This window comes from Artemia sp. Qi Xiang Cuo, chromosome 18 (genome assembly GCF_049724085.1).
Source record: "Artemia sp. Qi Xiang Cuo chromosome 18, ASM4972408v1, whole genome shotgun sequence".
Classification (NCBI taxonomy): Eukaryota; Metazoa; Arthropoda; class Branchiopoda; order Anostraca; family Artemiidae; genus Artemia; species Artemia sp. Qi Xiang Cuo.
This window is the reverse complement of record NC_142811.1, coordinates 9,733,946-9,757,920: the sequence shown is the minus strand read 5'-3', so window position 1 is coordinate 9,757,920 and position 23,975 is coordinate 9,733,946. Positions and strand designations below refer to the sequence as shown.

General features: G+C 36.4%; 1 protein-coding gene across 6 annotated transcripts in view; it reads left to right on the top strand.

Annotated features, from left to right (window-relative positions):
- Window positions 1-23,975, top strand: part of Evi5 (ecotropic viral integration site 5) — a 237,974-nt gene that overhangs the window by 34,387 nt on the left and 179,612 nt on the right. For 4 of the 6 annotated variants that reach the window (XM_089104326.1, XM_089104325.1, XM_089104323.1 and 1 more), the window contains exon 2: window positions 6,629-6,940. In XM_089104326.1, the coding sequence (XP_088960452.1) occupies window positions 6,705-6,940 (236 nt within the window). In that variant the 5' untranslated portion in view covers window positions 6,629-6,704. Of the gene's footprint in view, window positions 1-561; window positions 588-6,628; window positions 6,941-22,301; window positions 22,734-23,975 lie in introns of those variants that run through there. The other 2 variants (XM_089104324.1, XM_089104328.1) reach the window with 2 other exon arrangements.

Genomic DNA, 23,975 nt, shown 5'->3' with positions numbered 1-23,975 from the left:
GGAACGGAAGATCGAGCCTCTTTTCGATCAAGCTTGACCTTTGATTCCCACCTGGAATCAGCAAGGGCTTCAGGAAGGGCAATTTAATTTCCGGTCGAGTCCGAGAAAAGAATTTTCCACTTTTTTTCTCAGAAAGCTGACTAGAATGCAGTGGATCCGTATGGAACTAATGTTTACATTTATGTAGAAGAAATCAAATATGATAATTTAGAACATAAGAAACTTATTTCAGTTGTTGTCAGAATAGAAAAAACTAAAATTACGGTTAAAACTGTTAGAAGTGGAAACATCGGTTAGTCTGTTCGTCACTGTCCTATTCATAGTTCATTGTCTTTCTTAATTCATGTTTCTGGAACATTAAATACGTACGGTGTGTGGTTTCCAGATATATGAACATTGTTTTTCAGCTATGATATCCTTGAGTTAACATACTTGCAAAGTAGTTATTTTATTATTTTGGGCTAATCATCATGATTACTGTCCAATGCAACCTTTTCTATGCCAGGAAATTTTGGATAACAGTTGTGATTTTAGCAGTTTTCAGTTGAGAAGTTTTTTTGGTAGTTTCTGAATAAAATGGGTCAAAGGTTTTTTTTCACTTTTTTTTGTACATTTTCTTTGTGTAGAATTTTCAGTTGAGAAGTTGTTTTGATATTTTTTTTGAATATAACGGGGCAGGGGCGCTGTTTTCACTGGTGGCTGGCGTTTACCCCCCCCCCCCTTCCCTCTAAAAATGCCCCCGTGGACCCTCTCTCCCCAGGGAATCATCCCCTCGTGGAAAATACCCACCCCGTGGAAAATACCCCTGGAAAATACCCCCCGCGAAAAATACCCTCTTCCCCGTATAAAATACACCCCCCCCCCCGTGGAAAATACCCACCGTGGAAAATACCCCCGTAGAAAATACCCTCTCCCCCCCCCCCGCGGAAAATACCACTACCCCCGGAAAATAACCCCCGCAGAAAATTCACCCCTCCCCCTGTGAAAAATAAAGTTTCTAAACTTGAGAATTTAATTTGAGTTTTTTTTTTTTTGGTTTTGTTGAATAGTGCTAAAGAATGGGAAAAAGAGAAACTTACACACCAAAAGTATCTTAAAAACTTATGAAAAAAACCCGCAAATCCATTTTTGTTGAAAAGACTTTTATATGAACTTTTGCAATTTTTGGCAGTAGTGGGCGCCAAATAAAAAAAAATGAAGAAAAAAAATTTAGGCGAACAATCATCAAAATTAAGCTAAAAAATATGGCACCAAAAAGTTTAAGAAGGTTTAGCTATTCTTTGAAAGGATAGTTGGCCTTGGGAACCAACAAATTCTTATTGTTTAAGGTTTTACGGACGAAAGCGTAGTCAAATTCTACGAGTTTGTTTTATCTTCCAAGTGTAAAACTACCACCAATCATCATTAATAAATAAATGAGACCCAAAACTAACAGAAATTACAATAGATAACCTAGTCAAACTCGAAACGATCAAAAATTAAAAAAAAAATATGGCTGACAACACCCATGTCTTCTCAAGACCAGAACATGATTTACACTTTACTTAAAAAATAAAAAATGTTTTGGCTTTTATTACTTTAATAAATCAAATAATATTAACATTTTGATTACTAAATATCAGTATATGTATATTAAACTGACAATGCACATTCATTTGTATTTTTTCAGTAAAGTGCAAATTATGTTCTGGCCCTGGGAAGGCATAGGGGTTTTGAGCCCTACTCATGTTAATTTCTGCTCGTTTTGAGTTTGACTCGGTTATTTATTGTAATTTCTGTTCGTTTTGGGTTTCATTTATTTATCGATGATGATTTGTGGTAGTTTCACGCTTGGTAGATTATTTCATTATATTTTTACACATTTTTGGTTTAATGGAGTTGTTTACTTTTAGTTAAAAACCTATTTTGTTGAAAAATTTTTTTTTAATTAAGTTCTGTTCGTTTTATATTGACATAGTCTTTTCAGGGAAAAATAAATAACACTTTAAATCTTTTCGTTTTTTAAGACTTTATAGTTTGGCCTGCTATTTGTATGCTGGAGAAAAATTTTCAGCATTTTTTAACAACATACTCCCTTTTAAAAATCTGGACACAAATAGTAGTGTTCAATTTAGTTTCATATCTCCTCTAGTTAACCTGAAATAGAAAACTTGATAACATTCGCAAAAACAAATCTGTTTACTTTCTTTCATAGCTTGGATACACTTACGCTATTTTGATTTGATTAAATTTTAAGAGCAGAAGTAGCCCCGAAAGTTTGAACATAATACCCTCAGTCGTTCTTGGGATACTACTGAGATGTCTTATTGGGAATTGGCATTAACACAGTGCATTTTGATTTAATCTTAAGGCATAGTTTTTAAACATAATGGGCAAATGGGAGGGTGATTAGTTGTCCTCCAGTCCCTTTCGATTATTAAAAGGGGCTTCAGCTCTTTCTATCGTCAGTCGATTGACCTCCTTTCGCAGTTCCTATAACAAATCATTTGAAACAAAGTACCCTGGTAAAAAAACAAATAATACATTGTACCCACATCGTTCTTTACTATAAACATCCAAGCCTTGCAATCACTTTCGAATATTAAAAAGGGCACTAACCCTTTCAATTTTCAATCGAATGAGTCCTTTTTCAGTTTCTACTACAACGCTTTCTATAAACCCCTTATATGCCCCCAGGGCCTAAATTACAACCCTTGCCCTGAGGGCTGTGAGGGGGTTGTCATCATCAAAGACCTAATTTCCAGAAGTCTCAACTACGTTAAACGAAACAGGTGTCTCGAAATTTTGATTGGATGTTTTTGGGGAAATGGTGGGCGTGAGAGGTTAGTTGCTCTCCAATCACCTTCGACTATTAAAAAAGGCACTAGCCTTTTCAATTTCCAATCGAATGAACCCTTTTGAAGTTTCTACGACAACACTTACAATAAAAACCTTGTATGCCCCCAGTACATAACTTACAACACTTGCCCTGAGGGCTGGAGGGGGGGGGGGATCTTGCCCTTTCAATTTCCAATCGAATGAGCCCTTTTTGAAAATTCTACGACACCGCTTTCTATAAAAACCTTATATGCCCCCAGGGCATTACTTGCAACCCTTGCCTTGAGGGCTATGGAGGGGGGAGGGGTTTGTCATCCTCAAAGACCTAATTTCCAGAGCCTTCAGCTACATTGAACAATATTTCTATCTCCAAATTTTGATTGGATGGGTTTGGGGGAATGATGGGCGTGGGGGGGGGGGGCTAGTTGTCCTCCAATCACTTTCGACTATTAAAAAGGGCACTGGCCCTTTCATATTCCAATCGAATGAACCTTTTTTGAAGTTTCTACGACAACGCTATCTATAAAAACCTTATATGCTCCCAGTGTATAACTTACAACCCTCACCCTGAGGGCTGTGGGGGAGTGTCCTCCTCAAAAACATAATTTCTATGAGGAAATCAACTACGCCGAACAAAATGGCTATCTCAAAATTTTGATTGGATGTGTTTGGGGAAATGGTGGGCGTGGAAGGGGTGTTAGTTGCCTTCCAATCACTTTCGACTATTAAAAAGGGTGCAAGCCACTCCAATTCCCAATCGAATGAGCTCTTTTCGAAGTTTCTGCGACAACTCCTTCGACACGAAGTGCCCTGGTCTAAAGAAAAAAAAAAATAGCGCTGCCTATGATAGTCTTAATAATTCTTTATTTGTTAAAGTAAAAAAGTGAAATATTTAAAATGTATTTTGTTTTCAGTAAACTACAAATTTTGTTCTGGTTTTGAGGGAGATGTGGGGGTTTTCAGCCCTACTCATGTTAATTATTGCTTGTTTTAAGTTTGAATCGGTTATTTATTGTAGTTTCTATTCGTTTTGGGTTTAATTCATTTATTGATGGTGATTTGTGGTATTTGTCTTTTCCCGTTCTAAGCTGAAAGAAACTATCGAAGAAACCGGTTTGTTCTCGATTTTTACCCAGCGTAAATTCTAGTGAGCGGTATATAATACACAACTACCAAAATTCCTTCTCCCTAAAAAAAACTCAAATGAAATTCTCAAATCTGGAAAGCCTTATTTTCCAGGAGGGGGTTGTTTTCTGGTGGGTATTTTCTACAGGGAGGTATTTTCCGGGGGGCGGTATTTTCCTCGGTGGGTATTTTCCGGGGGTTATTTTCTGGGGGGGGGGGGGTAAACCAATTCCTCTATATTATACATTTTTGATAACTTGGATAAATTATCAATTAGATTAGATTTTAAATCAGAGTTTGTTGAATGGTTGTGTCTTGAATTTTGCACGGTGCACAACGCGCGAATTTATTTTATAATTTTTGGAAAGTAGTGTATTTCACCTGGACATGACTAAGATGTTTATTCTGTGGAAATCCTGACTGTCATAGGCTCTTTAATCCCTTTCATGGATAGTTTATTTTTATTTTTTTAATTACGGTTAAGTTCCTTGGAAAGAAATTGAAATATCGAGTACAATAATGAATATAGTATTATTTTTAGTTTTGTGCTTTGTAATAAGTTGTTCCAAATTTGTGGGTTACATCTTGAGTGTTATATATATATATATATATATATATATATATATATATATATATACATATATATATATATATATATATATATATATATATATATATATATATATATATATATATATATATATATATATATATATATATATATATATATATATATATATATATATATATATATATATATATATATATATATATATATATATATATATATATATATATATATATATATATATATATATATATATATATATATAATTTTGAAATAGACCAAAAACGCCAATTTTTTTGGAAAAATGTATTGTTTTCAATGTTACCCCCCCCCCCTTCACCCCAAGAAAATTATTCACTTCCGTTATTCTTTGCTCGAAAATCTGCTGGATCTGTTGTGTTATACCTGCTTTTTTTCCGGTATGTCAACAATTCCTTAGGTGTTCTTTTTGACAACTCTTTATGAGACACATATCAACTTCAAGATATTCCTTGGTCCTTCTAGATAGCGGCTTAAATGGATTGAGCATGGTTTATTTTTTTTAAGATAAAATTTCCTAAGTGACAAGTTTTGTTTTGCTTGCTTGAAAAATTAAAAGTTCAAAACTTAAAACTTAAAATGTTCATTAAACACAAGCGTCAGGTTTTGAGGAAAGTTTGATGGAGGCTTTGATGCATATTATGAGGAAATAAAAAAACTGTTATTAACAACAAAGCATTAATTATCAAGAAAAAATGAACGGTAACCAGGGTTGCAACCAGTAGCACGAAAGTGCTATTTTAGCACTATTTCATCATGTATGACGTGCTACATTGAATGGCCAAATAGTAGCACTTCCGTGCTACAATTTATAGCAGTTTCGTGTGACATTTTGTTTCTTTTTGCCTTGGACAAAATAATGAAGTATTCGAAAAAAGACAGAGAATTAACAAAAAGCGCAGACCGACTTTGTTTTGAAAGATTGTTGCAAAGTTTGGTATAACCAGGACTACCTTTTTGCCGTGTTCGTTTCGAAAGATTGGAGCTTAGTTTGGTGAAAGATTAAAAATTGACCCAGAACTAATATAAGGATGCTTGAACGGACCATGCGCGTGTCGCGCATTTTTGCGACACGCACAAAATGTTTTTGACTGTAGCACCAAAAATCGCTGTGTAGCACGAAAATTTGGGCAATTTTAGCACTTCTTTTAGGGGTGGAAAACTTTTTTTAACAAAAAAGTTATCAAGAAAAAAGAACGGAAACAGAATAAGCATTCATGAAAAAAAAAAAAAAATACAAATGAATGTACATTGTCAGTTTAATACACAAATATTCATATTTATTCCTTTAAATTTTAATAGTATTCGATCTATTAAAGTTATAAAAACGAAGTTATTTACAAAAATTGTTTCAGTAAAATGCAAATTATGTTCTGGTCTTGAGAAGGCATAGGGGTTGTGAGCCCTAATCATATTAATTTCTGGTTGTTTTGAGTTTGACTCGGTTATTTATTGCAATTCCTGTTCGTTTTGGGTTTCATTTATTTATTGATACTGATATGTGGTAGTTTTACGCTTGGTAAATTATATGATTCTATTTTTGCTCTTTTTGGTTTAATAGAGTTGTTTACTTTTCCTTGAAAAACTTATTTTGTGGAAAGTTTTTTTTTAATTAATTACTAATACATATACATCTTTTTGCCCTCTGTCCTTATCCCCCGAAGATAAACCATGTTTGTGTGGCCTTATTTTGACATCGGGCTGCAACCACGATTGTGTGGTGTTCAATTGTGGGCTTTCTCTGCTTGATGAATGTATGAAATATTTCTCGCGTGTGGTCTGTGTCCTTTTTATTTTCCTGTACTACCACATTTTCCCTCAGGACGTGGCCGATACCTCATCTGATTTTCGCTTTCTTTTGTACTATTATTTCTTTTATTCATTCCTCTTATAAAACATTTTGTATTGTCGTTTTATTTATTTATTATTATTTTTTTTTTTACTAATAATTTATTTACAAAGTTTTTTTCTGTTTTTTTTTTTAAAGAAAAAGAAGCAGGCCACAATTAAGCATACCACGTACCACTGGCATGCGACAATTGATCCTAAAATTCATATTAATTTTCTCGTCTATTTCAGAGCCAAGAATGAGCTTGTAGTTATCCCTGAGTCACCCGTTGAGTCCCTTAGGCCCACACAACCTGTTGACATAAACATGAACCCTACCGATTTGACATATAAAGGGGGGTCGCCTAGTCCGTCAACAGATAGTGGAATTAGTCAAGAAGAGAATACACCACCGACTTCATTGGGGTCTAAGGAAGTGCAACGCCCCTCATCACTCCCTCCCTTTGATGGATCTGTACTATTGTTGTCTCTGCCTTATCAGACGCCAACCGTTCTTTCTCAAGATGAACTAGCACTGCTAGCTAAACTTGAAGCAGCAAATAAGTAAGATTTATTGTTTTTTATATTTTTTTTTTATATAAATTATTTTTTTTTAAAATAGGGCGGCGTGCAGTTTTTTTCCCGACATAGGCACCAGAAGAAACTTTAAGCCCCGTATTAATTGGAGTATTAGTTTGTTCGAGTTGCTAAGTAATTGTTTAAAGAATCCTTCATTTTTCAGTAGCATCGTGAATAAGGGAAATAGCTGTTATAGCGCTGGAGTAGAAGATAGTTCTATATATTTTTTTTTTTATTTATTCATCTTAGTATTGAAACAACCCCTTACAGATTCGTAATTACTGTTGGTTCAAAAGGAGAGGGAGACGTGTTCTTTCTCGTTTGTTTTATGTTTACTCATAAAGATACCAGTGAAAAAGAAAAAGGTGTGGTATCTTCTTGTTGTTTTATACGTGAATTAAAACAAAACGGAATATACTCTCCGCAATTTTTGTAAAAGATTCCAAAGGTGTACAATCCTTGTGACCTTTATTGCACTAACGTATAAATAACAGTTTAATAGGGATAAGTCCTTTTTTTAGACAGTGAAAACAATGACAAAATCTCTGGATATATCAGTGACATACACAGGGACCGTTATCAGCAGATATGTTTCATAAGTTGGTTACATACGCAGATAGTTTATCTGCTGATGACGGCCACTGTTTATGTGATTTATCCTTATTAATAGGGATGTGAATATTAATAGGAATTGTGAGTTATCCCTGTTTAATAGGGATTTATCCCTATTAAACTGCTATTTGTACGTCATGGAGCGGCAGTGTGGTCTTCGAAGATAGTTATTGCAATAAATAATTTAAATAATTTCTTAGACCACTCTGCCTTTCCATTTACGATTGAAACGAAATTGAATTAAAAGTTCTTATTTCGTTTTTTTTGTGCATAATGTTTGTTGTGGTTTTTTCTTAGAATGTTTTGTTTAGGCAATTTTTTTTTCGTTTCAGGTGCTTATTACACCCATTGAGATAGGGATTTAGATGCCAGTAGGGTAAATGCAGGAAAATATTGGCGGGTGGAAAACGACTAAAAAAAAATTTCATATGTAATTATGATTCAAATTTTTTTTTTCAATTCGGGGTCAAAACTGATTTTAACGTTTGGTCCCCATTGAAAAGTCTTCATTTTTTGACTGTACAAATATAGGCTTCTTAGTACTTCCAGTATTTCCAGCATTTCCAGTGTTTTGGAGGTAAGAATCCTAGTCATTTAACGGTATCGACGTGCTGGGAGACAGGGGGTAGAGTTCCGCTTGCCAATAAAACCTTGAAGAATTGATATAATGTTTTAAAAGTTCACTTATGGACCAAATATCCAACTTCTCGCCACTTTATACACGTTTAAAACCATTGCTTCTGAAGAGAAATGGTTCTTTGAATGTTCCGTGGTGAGACCTCTCCCCCAAACGTGCTCGCATGTCTAAGAATTTATACAAGTTATTTGATGTAGGAATGTATGAAAAGATTTACTTGCAGTCGGGCGGAAGTTCCAAGATAGGAAGGGGGTGGCAAGTCTGTCACAACAGCAGACAAAAATCAATCTATTTGAAGAATATATGAAATCATGTAGGTATTGTAAGAATCCCGAGCTTTTGGTGTATATTCAGGCCGTTGATCTTCATCACAGTTTATAGAATTAGCAGTATGATCATTCTCTATCCCTCCCATTATAAAAACCCGGACAGGGGTGCGAGTGCTCCGGAGAACGTTTTTGCAGATAGAAACATAGGCGTTATCAGATCTTTTCGCGGGTAGACAAGTCAGAACCGCGTTTTCAGGCTCAGCGGGTTCGAACACGGGTTGTCCTCGTCTAGTTTCAAGTTTCTAGTTTTTCGTCTAGTTTTGTCTAGTTTCAGCGGGTTCGAAGCTTCAACCCCGTGTTTGATGCACTGCTGCACAACGCTTGATGCGCTAGACGCGAACAACCCGTGTTTAAAGACGGGTTGTTCACAGATCAGCAGGTTTGAACAGGGGTTGTTCTCGTCTAGTGCATTAAGCGTTGTGCGTCAGTGCATCTAGTGTATCAAACACGGGGTTGAAGCTTCGAACTCGCTGAAACTAGACAAAACTAGACGAAAAACTAGAAACTTGAAACTAGACGAGGACAACCCATGTTCGAACCCGCTGAGCCTGAAAACGCGGCTCAGATTTCTCTTGGACACTGAAACAAGTGGAAACCCGCTATTACGAATAATGCACTTGGTAACCATTTCTCAGTGATTGACGATAACAGACTAATCCGCTAAGGCAGAAACAAGTGGGAGGAGCTTTTTGTTCGCACCGAGACCGAAGACCAGAAATTATCTGCGATAAGCTTACTGTCTATAAACTGTAATCTTCATTTTCGTCTCAGGTCTGATGGTCTAAGAAACTGGTGTTTTAAGTCCCAGTTATGGGTTCATCTAGGATTTTTTTCGGGGGAGGGGGTGACTACAAGAAAACCCTCAATGGTACATCGAAAATTTTTTTATATGCATTTTGTTACGTTTTTATGGGTCGGGCAATTTTTATTTTTGGGGGGGGGGGTCAAACCTCGTACCCCCTCCCCCAACCACCACTACAGACATTCACGCACACACGGAAAAGGCCTCAACCCCACTGGATAAAAGCCTAACCCTCCCCCTGGATACATGGGCGCCCATATGGGGGGCAGGGGGGGGGGCTCCCCCCCCCCCCCCTGGCTGAATGATGTTGCCTTATTTTTATATTTTTCTTCTGAGATTTCTATTATATAGTATCAAAAGTGCCAATTAGACGAGGTTTGCCCCCCCCCTGGAATTCAGCTTATGGGCGCCCATGCCTGGATATGGTCTTGGTCCTAATATGTAGAAATCTGTATACTTTTTCTTTTCCAATAGGCTCACTTGATGGATCCTCGGAAACTTTCAGCAGGGGAAATGATGTCTTTCTTTTAGGAGGGGTGGAGGTATAATATTTTACGAAGAAAGACTATGTCGGCAAATAAGATAGGTGTTTACGCCATCGTTACTACAGGTTTCTTAGGCCTAATATGAATATGTATAGGTCTGCGGAATCTTGTCTGACATGATCGTAATTACTTGAATGCTTTAGTGGTAATATTGTAATGCTCTTTGACATTTTTGTAAATCATCATCGTAACTTTTCCATACAAATGGATCTTCCCTGTAATTCTATTCACAGAACAGGTTATATATTCATCAGTCTAGTTGAGATTTTATGTTTGGGTGGTGTGCACTTACAAAGTGTTTTTGGTGAGGGTTGTTCCTGTTTTTCTAAGATAGTTAAAGGAGTGTTCTTTTCATCCGGTGTCGAAGCCCTGTGTTATCTGATAAGGTTTAGTTTATTATAGTTAGTGCTAGTGCTTAGAATGGTGTTAGCAAGTGTCTGTGTTTTCGCTACTTATCTCTAACACTTTTTGGATATAGCGACGGTAACCTTTGGATGATACGTACGGAGGGTTTTATTTTTCGGGAGTAGGGGGTGGAGTTAAAAGCATTTGAAATTGTAAGGTTTTGGGAGAGGACAACAGGGGCATAATTTCGTCAGTATCCTGGTGGGGGGAGGGGGAGTAGGAGATGATTTTCCCAATTCAAATAAAAAATGAAGCTTATAGTACCATAAAGGCAAAGATATACTGAATAAAACTGATCTGTTTCTGTGGATGCTTGAAGTATGTCGGCCTATCTAAGCTTTGAAAAGATTTCTGAATGCACTAAATTGAAGCTGGGTGGTGGGAGAGGGGAGTAGACCTCCTCCCCCATAACAAATTGCACCCTTGGAGGGGAAGTTAAAGTAACTTTTGAGTACCTGCCTGCCCTGTTGTTCAGTGTCCCAACCTTTCTATAGTTGTGAAACCTTCAAAACCATTTGCTTCTCTCCGGAAATATCTGCACAATTAATGTCAAATCCCATTTTTTTGTAATTCAAATGGCTTCATCGTTTTTTTTTTTCTGGAGCCTCTTATCGTCTTCTGGAGAACTCCAGCGTTCTATGGGACTACGGTTGACAATTCATGGGGTATTTGTGCTAAGCTCTTAAATCTTGTAATTAAAAAAAAGGAGAAAATCCTTCCTTTTATGGTAGTCCTAGCTTCATTCTCTTTCTTTCAAATGTTTTCTTTTCAATGCTTTAAGAACATTGACATTCCTTTATGCTTTATAAATGGTAAACCAAAACAAAAAGCTTAATGATTCCATTATATTCTAAACCTCGTATATCCATTTTTGGATAGCTGTAAAAACCACCGCGGAATATTGCTGGGTCCCGTGCAAACGGTAGAGCTGTAGCTTATAACTGTGAAATGATTTTATTCCACCTACAATCGGAATTGAAAGCTGTGGGTCTAAGCCAATGTTACTTTTCCTACGTGTTACCTATGGGAAGTGAGAAGGAGAAGGGGGGCTGGTGGAAGAGTTTATGGTACTCTTTTTCTAAACGGACTCTTTTATATAGTGCTACTTTGGTTAGTGCTAATGAAATAAAATAAAATAGGATGAATATGTAATAGTTTAGAAACAAATTTGGGCTATATATTGGCACATTAGGGGGTGGGGGGCAAAGCATACCATATATTAAATACGTAACCTAACCTAGGTACCTCCCCCCTAAACCCCAAAAAACAACAATTTAAATACAGTTCTTGGCTTTGTTTATATCCCAGAAGGCAGAGTAAACCTGTTTTTCATCACGCGTCTCGGTCTATTTCGTGACTGTGTGCATCGCCGTATATAAAAGAGTCCGTATAGTAAAAGAGTACTGAGTTTACCACTCATAGTCAGAACTGAAATCTAGGAACAGAAACACTGCTCAAAGCAATATGTCCCTTGAGAACAATCAACATTTCATTAGAAACTTCGGTTTAAAATAATTGAGCTTGTCAGGAAGCATAATCATGACCTTGTACGTCTATGTTAGAAAGTGGCATTTTTTTGCGTTTCTAGGTACGGAGGACTAGCTCCGTGGAGATTGCACTTTGTTGTGTGTGTTTTTTTTTTTTTTTTTTTTTTTTTTTTTTTTTTTTTTTTGCCATTGCAGCTTATAATGGATGTATTTTAGTGATATAGGTGTAGGGCAGCCTACTTGACACATTTTGTGTCAAAAGGTCCCATTCCCATTTGCCTGGACACAATGACATAAAAGGGTAAAAAAAGAGACACGTTTTGTAAATATATGACCTAACACGAAACATTTACCAACTGAATAAATATTTTGGTAAAGAAATGTCACTTTTTACCGAAGTATTTTTTTTTTTTTTTTTTTTTTAGCTTCCAGGTTTAGCCAGAGATTTCATAAATAATAAATTTTATCTAAAGTAAGGGATTTACATGTTTATATGAGTTTCGTTCTTTCAGACAAAATCATTTTGTATGAATCATGGGCCCTGTATAGTTGCCTCTTAGTCGCAAGGATGTCTTTTGGTCTTAGAGGCCTCTGAAATGTGCTGCTGCAAAGATTTCTGCTGCTGCTATAAGAACTGGAACCAGGCACATAAACGGGAATTTATTTGACGGGGGAACATTTGAAGGGGGCTGGCCACAGTAGGTGCGATTCTTGAGAAATGGGAGAAAAATTGTATAAATACAATCGCCTGAATGGAACAGATCAATTCCAGGGTCTATTATCTCAGCCCATCTATGAAGTGTCTTTGTCTACACATGACTAGTCTCTTTCCATCCATTTAGAAGCTGTTGGCATAGGTGTGAGGTTTTCGTTGCATAATTTGCATTATAGAAGATAAATGGAAAAAATTGCTTTTATGAGTTGTTTCCATTAGACTCATCTGGATATTCTATTGGAATTTTTGCATAATTATAGGATCAATTTCTATTCCGACATTTTACAAGTTGATTTGAAACAGAGTCAGTTTTGACATTTTATTGCTGTCAAATTTAGCTCGTTTAAGAGTGGATTTTTGATAGTGTGTACACACACTTTTTTTTAAAATATAAAGGTAGATGTGTAGGCTACCAGTTACATGCACGCGCATAGGATTTCTTTCTCGAGGTGGCCTAATAACAGTTTTGTCAGGGGGAGGGATTCAATGATAGAAATCAAATTGAGGGTGGAAGCCTGGACTTGGGGCTACTGAGAAGGAAACAGGTTAAGAAAAAATTCTTACTCCATTATGTATGCAGAAAAATTGTAGCTAACACATTTTCAATGCACTTCCACTGTAATTTACCCCAAATCTCCTCCCTACTGTGGCCTACAAGTTATATATTTCTGATGCATTTTGCCATGCGTCTCTCTTTTCTCACCCCGTGTACCAATGCTTCCTCGAATTGAATCAATGCTGACGAAATCAAGAAATGGAAAACACATGGGAAACATACAATTTCGCCTGCACATTTGCACATTAGGGATTTGGGGTGGGGGGTGAAGTATAGTGAAATCATCTTCAAATTTGTTTCCTGCATACAAACTACAATTTCCCTGCATATTATGAAGAAGAATTATTTTCTTAACATGTTTCCTTCTCAATAGCCCAATTCTAAGCTTCTACCAAATTGAGTTGGATATATTGAATAAGAATCGCCCAGCAAGTCGAGAAAACATAGTATCTTGGGATGGGTTGCGTGTTCCAAACCCTCTCTTTGCGTGCGTCCCTGGCCTGTTATATTAGGCAGCTGTTGCCAATCAGGGTCATGACTGTACATAAAAGTTATGCTCTATGATCATAAATTTATGATCACTATGCTCAAAAACTGGAGAAGAATTGATGGTTAAAAAGTGTGGGAATGATGCTACTACACAAGGAACATTGAAATGACAAAATATTGGTTTGGAAAACGTATATCAGCAATACATTATTCTCTAGCATTCTCTGCTAATACTAGGATTGGCTCTTAGATCGATTCAAAAAATTCTATTTCAATTCAATGAATTAAAAGCACAAAATTTGGAGGGGTCTAATAACAAGTGACGGTACTCTTCTATTAAACGGACTCTTTTATCTAGTGTATATGGAATGTCAAACTGGAGACGTGACGAAAAACCCGTTTTTACGGGATGATTCAAGACACCGCTGTAGAGAAATACAATGTATAGCTTGGTTTTAATTGCGTATAAGATATTAAAAGTGTTCTTTTTTTTGGGGGGGGGGGAAGGTACCAAGGTTAGGTTAAGTATTTAATATATGCTATGCTTGCCCCCCCCACCCCCCTAATGTGCAAATATATAGCCCAAATTTGTTTCTAAACTATTATATATTCATCCTATTTTATTTTATTTTATTTCATTAGCATTAACCAAACTAGCACTATATAAAAGAGTCCGTTTAATAGAAGAGTACCCAAGTTACGTATCGTCCCTATCAGAGTTATTTTTGGACCAAAGAAAGTATCTCAAAGCTGTCTATATATAAACTGAGGCATTTTTCACCAAATAAGAACAGATACGAGATTTCTGCTCCAAATTATGATACATTCTAGAGCATAACTTTTATATATAAATGATCATAGGACCTAAGGGGGCTAGGGGTTCAGACCACCGGAAACATTAAGTGTACAGAAAAGACTGTAAACAAAAGTAAAAGTAAATAGGTTTGTCGGTATCTTTGTTTTGATAGCAGGATGAAAACGTGGTGAAATACTTATATAATGAAAGTCTACTAGCAACACGTCTAGTTTTGACGAAACTTATTTTTATTTTTCTCCTCAAGACTACTGAAAGTGTTCCTGTATTCGGTCCCCGGCACTCGGTACATGGCAGGCATGTATATGTTTGATTCTCTTATATATTAGCCTAATCATTGCGTTATTATTTAATTTTAAGTCAGGAGGGGCCAAAACAGCAATTTCAATTGAATTAAGAAATTCTGGCGTGAATTCAATTCTTCCTTCCTGTTAATGCATCAATGAATAATCCGTTTTATAGGATTTTTTTTTGTGGGACCCGTATTCTCATTGTTGCTTCTCTTTTAACCATGAATTTCGTTGTCCATTATCTTCATTTGGGATTCGCTGTGATGCTTGTTGTCCCATGTATTCTAGTCTTAGATCTCGTTTACGCTTCATTTTCGTGCATCATTACCTCAGGCATTTTCTCATACTTTTTGCTTTAGCTGTTTGGATTCATTCAAAATCATGTGTAATTTCGCATGACGTCAGATGTGCCAAACAGTTTATATTATTCGGTAACATCCAGAAATGTTCCATTGCATATACCCTTTTAAATATCTAAACTACACTTTGACATAATCATCATTTTATTCTTTAGTTTTAAGGCATAGAGTGGCAAATAATCAATTTTATCTGAATAAAGAAGTTTGGTGTGAATTCAATTCCTTCTTCGTTTCTATACTTTACAGACGCTAAAATAACACTTTCTTTATTCAACTGTGATTTTTGGAATATCTAAATTCTGCAATAGCATAATTATGGTGTTATTCTTTAGTTTTAAGTCAAAATTTTCGTCTGTAACTAACCGCAAATGTTGTTTTGCAACATTTTCGTTTATATGATTTGTTTCTTTTTTTTGTTCCGTGCCTTTTTCTTTAGCTCTTTAGATTCATTTATCATCGTGATTCATTCTTTTGTAATATATATATATATATATATATATATATATATATATATATATATATATATATATATATATATATATATATATATATATATTATATATATATATATATATATATATATATATATATATATAAATACGAAGTCACTAACATGATTTTTTCCCCAAAAAAATAAGGCTCTAAATTAATTTTCTCAAACTCATGGCCTATCTAAATCGTTTTTTTTTGTCAGGCCAGAAAATCCAAGGTTGCCAATTAAAAAAAAGTGGAGCCTTAAAAAAAACCAACTATAAATAAATAAAACATACACAACTACTCGTTTAAAGAGAGTTAAATACCTGCATAAATTACGTGTCATCATTTTCGTTTGATGCTAGGACTGTTGTTGTGTTTCGAAGAAGTAGGGTCTCTTCTCCTGAATTTATGTAAGTGAAAACACTATCAGAAAGTCATTTCCGTAAAACATCACAAGAATACAGATTATTTGTTTCATTTTAGTGATTTTCCGAGAACGTGTATCCTGTCAAGGGTTCTCTAGGGGCTCTTAACGCTTGTAAACAGGACAGAGTCTCGTCAAATCTTCACATAAGTAAGTTCTCCAGTGCCAATTTTCCAGTCCCCTTTCAAGCTTTCTCGAGACGCTACGGAAGAATATTTCAATTTTTTACAAATGCTATTCTTAACGGATTACTTGGAACAAAGTCTTATATGGAGAATGCCGAGAATGCTATTTTGGACGCAGAATTCTAATACAAATCCTGATACTGATAGGTTCATGCGCATTCCTCTTTTCGAGATTCACATATATACTACTACTACTACTACTATTACTACTACTACTACTACTACTACTACTACTACTACTACTACTACTCCTACTACTACTAGTACTAACAACTCACCGCAGCACCAAGCCGCCTGAGGCAAAACAAAGCTACGTACGCTCCTCCTCCATCCCAATCTATTCCAAGCCTACCTGTTTACACCCTCCCAGGAAGTTCCCATTTCCCTTAAATCTTTCTTGACATCTTCCCACCCCAGCCGCGGACCACCTGCTTTCTGTTTGGCCCTAGATGGTTGACCGGAAAGGAAAATCTTTGGCAGTCTATCATCCTTCATCCGCAGAACATGCCCTAGCAATGTGAATCTCAACCTTTCTCTCATTTTAGCCCTAGAAAGCGGGATTGAACCACACTTTTCGTACAGCCTACTGTTTGAAATACGGTCAGTCAACCGGTTACCCAGAACAATGTGTAGGCAATTTCTCTGGAAAACATCTAGCAAATCTTGATCCGCTCTTCGGAGTACCTATTCTTCAGAGCCATATTTGACCACTGTCATCACTGTAGCTTCTAAAATACTGATATATCCGACATGATATCTGATTCAGGGGCGAACACAGGGGAGGATTGGAGGCACCCTTAGTGGTTGCTCTGGCCTCTCTCGCGCCCGCCGTAATTCCTTGATTAGCCCCTCTTCCTGTCTCCCAAAATTTTCAGGCCAAATTTTAACAACAATTTCATTTATTAACCAAAAATGCCATTTATTTAAATCTGACTTTCTTACTTTAGCCTCTGCAAAATTATTAATTATCTCGTCCCAAGTGATTGCTTCTAATTTTTCATGTTCAGTGTTCCTTAACGCTAAATCTTTCAGTCGCTCCTGGCCCTTAGTCGATTTGACTTTGTTTACTAATTAACGTAAGTCCTGAAGCCCCCCCCCCAGCACTGAAGAAGTGACGACAGCTGTGAAAAGGTTTAAGAATGGACGTGCACCCGGAGTCGATGAGATTACGGCAGAGATGCTGAAGACATCCCTTCGAGCGTGTATTATTGTTTGGACAGTTCTCTTAGTGGTCATCTGAAATAACGGAGAAGTCCCAAAAGATTAACCCAGGGGTATATTAGTCAAACTAGAAGGATGATGAAGGACTTCTAGAAGGATGATGCGCTAACCTGTGATAACTGGAGAGGCATCAACTTGACATCTGTGCCTAGTAAAATACTAGCCACAGTCATATTACAATGCCTAAGAACATCCCTAGACTTTCGACCCAGCAGGTCTTGCTCTGATCTTGTTTTCATTATTAGACTAATGGTTGAAGAGTCAAGGCAATGGGACAAAAAAGAATATACGTACTCTTTGTACCCTGATGGACTAGTTAAAATGATAATCACACTCTGTGAAGATAGTCAATATTCTGTGCCCACAGAAAATGGGGATCCGCGTTTCCTCAAGATAATGTTTGGTGTCTCAGGGCTGCAGCTCAGCTCCAGGATCTCTGGCGAGGTATCATAGACGCCCTCTGTGGCATTCCTGGCTTTGATTGATCTAAGATATAAGGTAAACGACCGCTCATTACCAGCGACCGACACCGCAATCGCTAATAATATTTGATAGGCCACTCTTATGATAGGCGACGTTTGCGAAGACCCCTTCATCTCCGTATTGCACAATTAACTCTAACACAAGTACAGGTTTCTTTGGGGAATTGTGTCGGTGTTGGAATATTTTGTTTCCTATCTTGGAGTTCGTGGAACAGTTGAATGGGATCTAAATTATCCTAATATTTTATTTTTATTCCTACTTACTTTTATTTTCCAGAAAAAGTTATGAAGACATGGGAGAAATGAAAATTTCAGATTAAATTTGCTTTTATTTTCTGCCAACTGCGCCCTCTATTTTATTTTAGTAACAGTAAAACTTCAAAAATTATTTGAAATTTTGCGCCCCAAAAATTTCTGTTCCCGGGTAAGTGCCCCCTCGTGCCCCCTCTGTCTTCCCCTAAAACAGCCTCTTGGTATCCCTCATCGATATTTTAAATTTCTCGAATTTCTGGGCCCTTTTTTAATCAAATTATCGGAAAAGTTATATTTTCTTATTATTTGGTCCCCGGAATTTTCTTATTATTTCAATCTCCCCTGAAAATATTTTGCGTATCTTACTGATCTTAAGCAGGGTCGTATCCAGGATTTTTCGGGGGGGGGCTTACAAAAGGATTTTTTAGGGGGGGGGGGTACAAAAACTTTAGAAACGCATCAAAAATTTTTTAACTACTCAATTTTACTACCCTTTTACTTGTCGGACAAAAAATTGGGGGGGGGGGGTACCTCTAACCCCCTGGATACGGCCTTGGTCGTAAGTAATTTATATCCAGAAAAAATCAAACATTTTTTGCAGTTGTATAATCAAAACCACGCTTTGCATTTTGTTCCCTATGTTTAACACACAGTTTCTGACTTATTGAGGAATTTCTCTTCTGGCTATTACACTGAATACGCACCATTCTTCAATTGATTGTTTAAAAAAATTGCTGAAATGTTTATGCATATCAACAAATAGACCTCTTTGTAAGGGCTCCATCGCACCAAAATCTTAATAGAGAAGAAGGGTTCGGGGAGTGCTTTGATCTTGAATGCTGCAAGTTTCATGATCTAGTCCCTAATTCAACAACAACAACATACCGTCCATGTCTTGGGGCCACCACAAGTTTTGGCACTGACTTGGGAGTCTTTGTATTTTTTTTTTTTTTTGCGTTGAAAAACTATTTAAAAAATTACTAGAATTTAGAAAAAAGAAACCTTATTAATGGTGCGACTCCAGTTAGTTTTTTTTTATTCAAATTAACAAACTGTTCGCGAAGTTTCAGCTCGAAAATGTTTCGAATCTATGCTCTTGGGTTCTCAGATATGCTCAGTTTTATGGTGTAATTTTCCTCAATATAGCATCTTTTTGGGTGTGTTTTCTTCCTTATCTGAAATTATTAGGATCTTCGTCTGCTAATCACTTTTGACGGCTAAATTTAACCCTAATTAGTTTTACTTATTTTGATTTACCAAGCTCATTATTTTATGTATAGCATCATATTGCATATTTCCCTGGTCGAGTGGGTAAATTCAAGTTACCTTCTGGAATCTATGACTTAAATATAACCCCTTGAATTCTAGAATTCTACCAGTTCCATGGGCAACTACCGGCTCTGAAAATAACCGATTGACGTTATATAACAAATATCTTCAGCCATCCTACAGTGCGAGCATTTCTTGTTATGCATTCAGTGAATTTTCAAAACAACTGTGACGAAATTTCATATTTTAGAATAAACCCGGTTTTGTCTCAAAGTGTTACTTTTCTAATTAGTTTCTCCCCTTCATTTGTTGCTAGCAGTAAATTCTTTCGAATTTTGTGCTTGGTGGATGGGAAGTGTTTGCTTATTTTATCCCATTTACACTAATTTGTTTAAAATAACATGTTATGGGATTGAACTTGCAATCCACTGTTCTTCAGGGCTGGGACAAATACATTCTTAGACCACATTCTTGGCGGAGGTCCTTGTCGAAATATTTGCTTATATTTTGTCATCTTCATGGTTCGCTGGCTGACAAAATCCTCGTTTTTTCACCCCTTTTTTATTTTATTTTTCATTTTGTTACTTTCTCTCCTCTCTGAGTTTCGTTTGTTCAGGGCTGGGGTTGAATTCCTGATATCACTGGTCATTTGGTTTGGGACGGGGTCAAGAGCATCAAGAGCATGGCTGTGTAATCTCAGCCAGAGTCTACCAAGCTTAAAAAAAAAAAAAAAAAAAAAAAAAAAAAAAAAAAAAACATGTAATGGATTGACCTTGCAATCCTCTGTCCTTCATGGCTGGGTTTCAATTCCTGATGTCGCCGATCATTTGGTTTGGGACGGGGTCAGGAGCATGACTCCTGACCCCGTCCAGATCCAAAAGGGCACCGGCAAAAATCTGGGGAATGTAAGCAGGAAGGGTTTGCTAAGGCATATAAGAGTTGACCCCCAACCCACATTGCACTTCCGAGAGGAAGGGCCGTGAAACGGAGATCAGCACGCCCGGTTTGGGCTGTGAAGTCTAGTGTTGTTTCTTTACTTTGCCAGGGCCGCATAGTACGTAATATAAGGCATGCGTGATCTTGTGACTTGTCAAAATAATCCAGGTTCCTAGAGGACCGTGGATAATCTAATGTTTACTCTAGAACCAAATTAGATAGGATCAGACGGAAGAAATTTTTATGGAAAATATAAGGTACAGGAAGAATTTTAATGTTCCTGCGGATTCAGAGGGGTAGAGACTTCACTCAAAGCCCCCCCCTCCAATACATGTGTCTGTTGCATTGTAACTTGTTTTTTCAAGGAATATCCAAGAGGAGCTTATCTTCGGAAACTTCATCGGAGGATTCCTTCCTTATCCCCTTTTATGAATTTATGCCCTTTTCGTTTTGTCCAATGATCTCTCTTGAATGTCTTTTGGGAGCCTATCAAATGAAACTTCTCCAAGGTAATTTTGGCACAAGTTAGAAATTTTATTAGGTGAGCGAAGATAACTTCTAGAGCGGAAATAGTAATGTCAGTTTTTTCTGGGTCAGCAGTTGGTCTAAAGGCTCCATATTTGTTTTTTTTTGTGACATATAATGTGTGGGAAAAACTCTTATTCTGTAATATTTTCTTATTTTCTGTTAGTTTGTTCGGTGAGGTTCTCGTTTAGTCATAATCCTTAGCAGACTGGGTTCCGCCATATTTGCACACTGCTTAAAATTTGTAGAGAAGAGAATTACAAATTCAATATTTTATTCCAGACTTATGGGAGCTGACCCCCGCCCTTCATGGCTCGAACCCCCCCCCTCCAAAGAAAAATTAACGATATTTTATTCTAAAACTTATGGGAGGTGGTCCCTGGCCCTCCATGGCCAGCCATTCAATAGTTTAAGTGAAACTACCAGTCTTAAGTAAGAGTATTAACCAATCTGTCTCAGAATATCATTTGCTCTAATGTTCTAAAGCTAGAAAATGCGTTCTAAGTTTAAATATGCGGCACCGCCGCAAAACTTCCCATATTTGTTCTTGTCCTTAACCCTCTTAGTTAATTGTATCGGTAGAATAATGATTCTATTTATTACATACTCTCAATAAAGTTATGCTCTATTACTAAACGGGGGGGGGGGGCTCTCTATAAATGAGAGCCATCTCATGTCCAAGTTGACCAAAATTTTCCGAAAAAGGGACAAATTATGGGAAACATACGGGAATATGTGTGGAAAAAAGATGTGCGGATGATAAGCTGGAAGAACCCGCCTTCCCTGCATGCGTACCTGAGTATACCCGAGTGAGTGATGGGTTAGTCGTGACTCAGAATGAATATCTTACAGCCAGGCACGTGCGCATGTTGGAGATAGGACGCTTTAAACGTTTTGATGACTGTTTCGATTTCGGAGAGGTGTATACTAAAAAAACTTGAAATATTAGCTTCAAAGTCAAATTATTAGGGCGCAATTAATATCGACATAATTCTGTTTACTTTTAAACACCAGTTAAGACAGCTTTGGGTTTGACTTAAATGTAAGTATTGAATTTTTTCTTATTAAATAATTTAAATTATAAATAATTACAAATTTTAGTTTTAGTTAGTAAATTAATGAATGATAAGAAAATTTTTATGAAATAATAATAAAGATAGAACAAGTCTTATAATCTAAAAAGTTAAATAATGATTCAAATCTTAAGTATCAAATAATTTAAATATTAATCTTAGTTTTCTAACGACAGCCAAGAAAGCTTTGGGTTTAACTTAAATTTAAATTTCAAGGTTTTTTTAATCAAATAGTTTAAATCTTAAATAATTACATATTTTAATTATAGTTGATACCTTTATGAATAAAAAGAAAGCATTAATGAAATAATAATAAAGATAAAATAATATTAATAAATATTACCGTTAAAAATAATTCAAATCTTAAATAGTTTAAACATAAATCTTAGTTTTTTAGCGCCAACTAAGACAGCTTTTGGTTAGCTTAAATCTAACTGTGGTTGTTTTTATGAATATTGGTGTGTCATGGGCTCAGGGGAACTTTTACGAGTATATGGGCTTGATCCATATTGAACATGGACCTATCCACATCACGCGAGTACTAATTAAATCTTTGAACTATGCTGGAGCACATTTTTCTGACATTCTTGGAAAGTAATGAGCTTTTCTGTCCGGAACTATATGTTACGGGAGTGACAACCAAAAATGCCTTAAGTAGATACATCTCACTTTTCTTAGCAGAAATCAGAACGTGAAAGGATGGAGGCCAAAGTGAATGATATAGAGTGTTGTGCTTAGAAATACCAAAAAATGTGACATGGATGGAAGAATGAAAAGATTATCGAAAAGGCTTAGTACTTTTATTTGTGATATTAAAGATGATGTCTTTGGGAATCCGAGAAGTGAGGAGTGTAAAGTTGAAAGTGAACCGGAGGATGTCAGAGATGTTATACGGTTAGTATGATATACGGCTATCCTTGTTGACTTCCGTGATTTATCTTGATAGACAACTATACCTACGTTTAGTGTTAAAGTAAATAAATTAAAAAAAGAAATAACAATCATGGGCAAGAAGGGCTTTTTAACGATTGGCAAAATTGCTTGTCTAAGTAAATAAATGACCGTGAAGTGGTCTATGATCTGAATTTGTGTCTCGAAAAGTGTTTTGAAGTACCTCCAATGCTATCCCTTCCATAACAATATTAGTACTGTAAAAATATGGTTTTGAACCGGCATTTGAGCACCAGAGATTTTTTTTTTTTTTTTGCACCAAAATGTTCAGAATATCTTGTTTAATAACATCAAAAATCCGCCGTGCAGAATTAAAAATCTCGAATTTAAATTTCCATCATATTTTCTGGATTAAAAAGTTGTTTCTTATTTATTCAAGTTCGGGTAGACCGAAAATAACATTTGAATTGGAAAATTCCACCACTTTGTACCCCGTTTCCACTTGAAGCAAGGTCAGAGGGGATAAAAATCAGAATCTTAATGGACGCAGTATTTGGTAGATTGAAAGCTCGTCGTCTCCTATTAATTAAAGTCTGGGGAGGGGGAAAATTACACAAGAATTTGAAGAATCCATCACTTTGAGCCCCATTTTCACCCTAGGCAAGGTCAGCTGGGGTAGAAATAGCATTTGTGGGATTGCAATAATATAATACATAATTAAAAATAAGATAAAATTGAAAGTTATCTCCCTATTAATTCCAGGGAGTCTGGGGAAATCCGGGAGTCCGGGGAAGTCCGGGGAGTCTGGGGAAGTCCAGGGAGTATGGGGAAGTCCGGGGAGACTGAAAAGGAGCATCATAATTGAAAACTTACATCATTTAATACCTCTTTCCACCCTAAGCGGGGTCAGAGGGGGCTTTTTACTATTGGCCTACTTTTGGCTTTAAAGGTGCTTCATTGCAATTTCACACCAGTGAACTCAAATACGAACAGAAAAAATATCAACCTGACTTCAGAGGTTTGGGGGGGAGGTAAATTTATTATAACCGTGTTTTTTCTTGGACGTTTCTTTTTTTCAGGGCTAAAGAGTGCAAATCTGAGCAGAAGATTTTCTTCAAATTTTCTTTAAGGCATGTCTCGACTCTACCACTCTTATTTTCACCTCTACCCTCAGCCTTTGGTACTGGAGAGGGGGGTGTGGTTAGAACATCAGAAGATTGCCGTTTTTAACTTCGTTGCTTGATT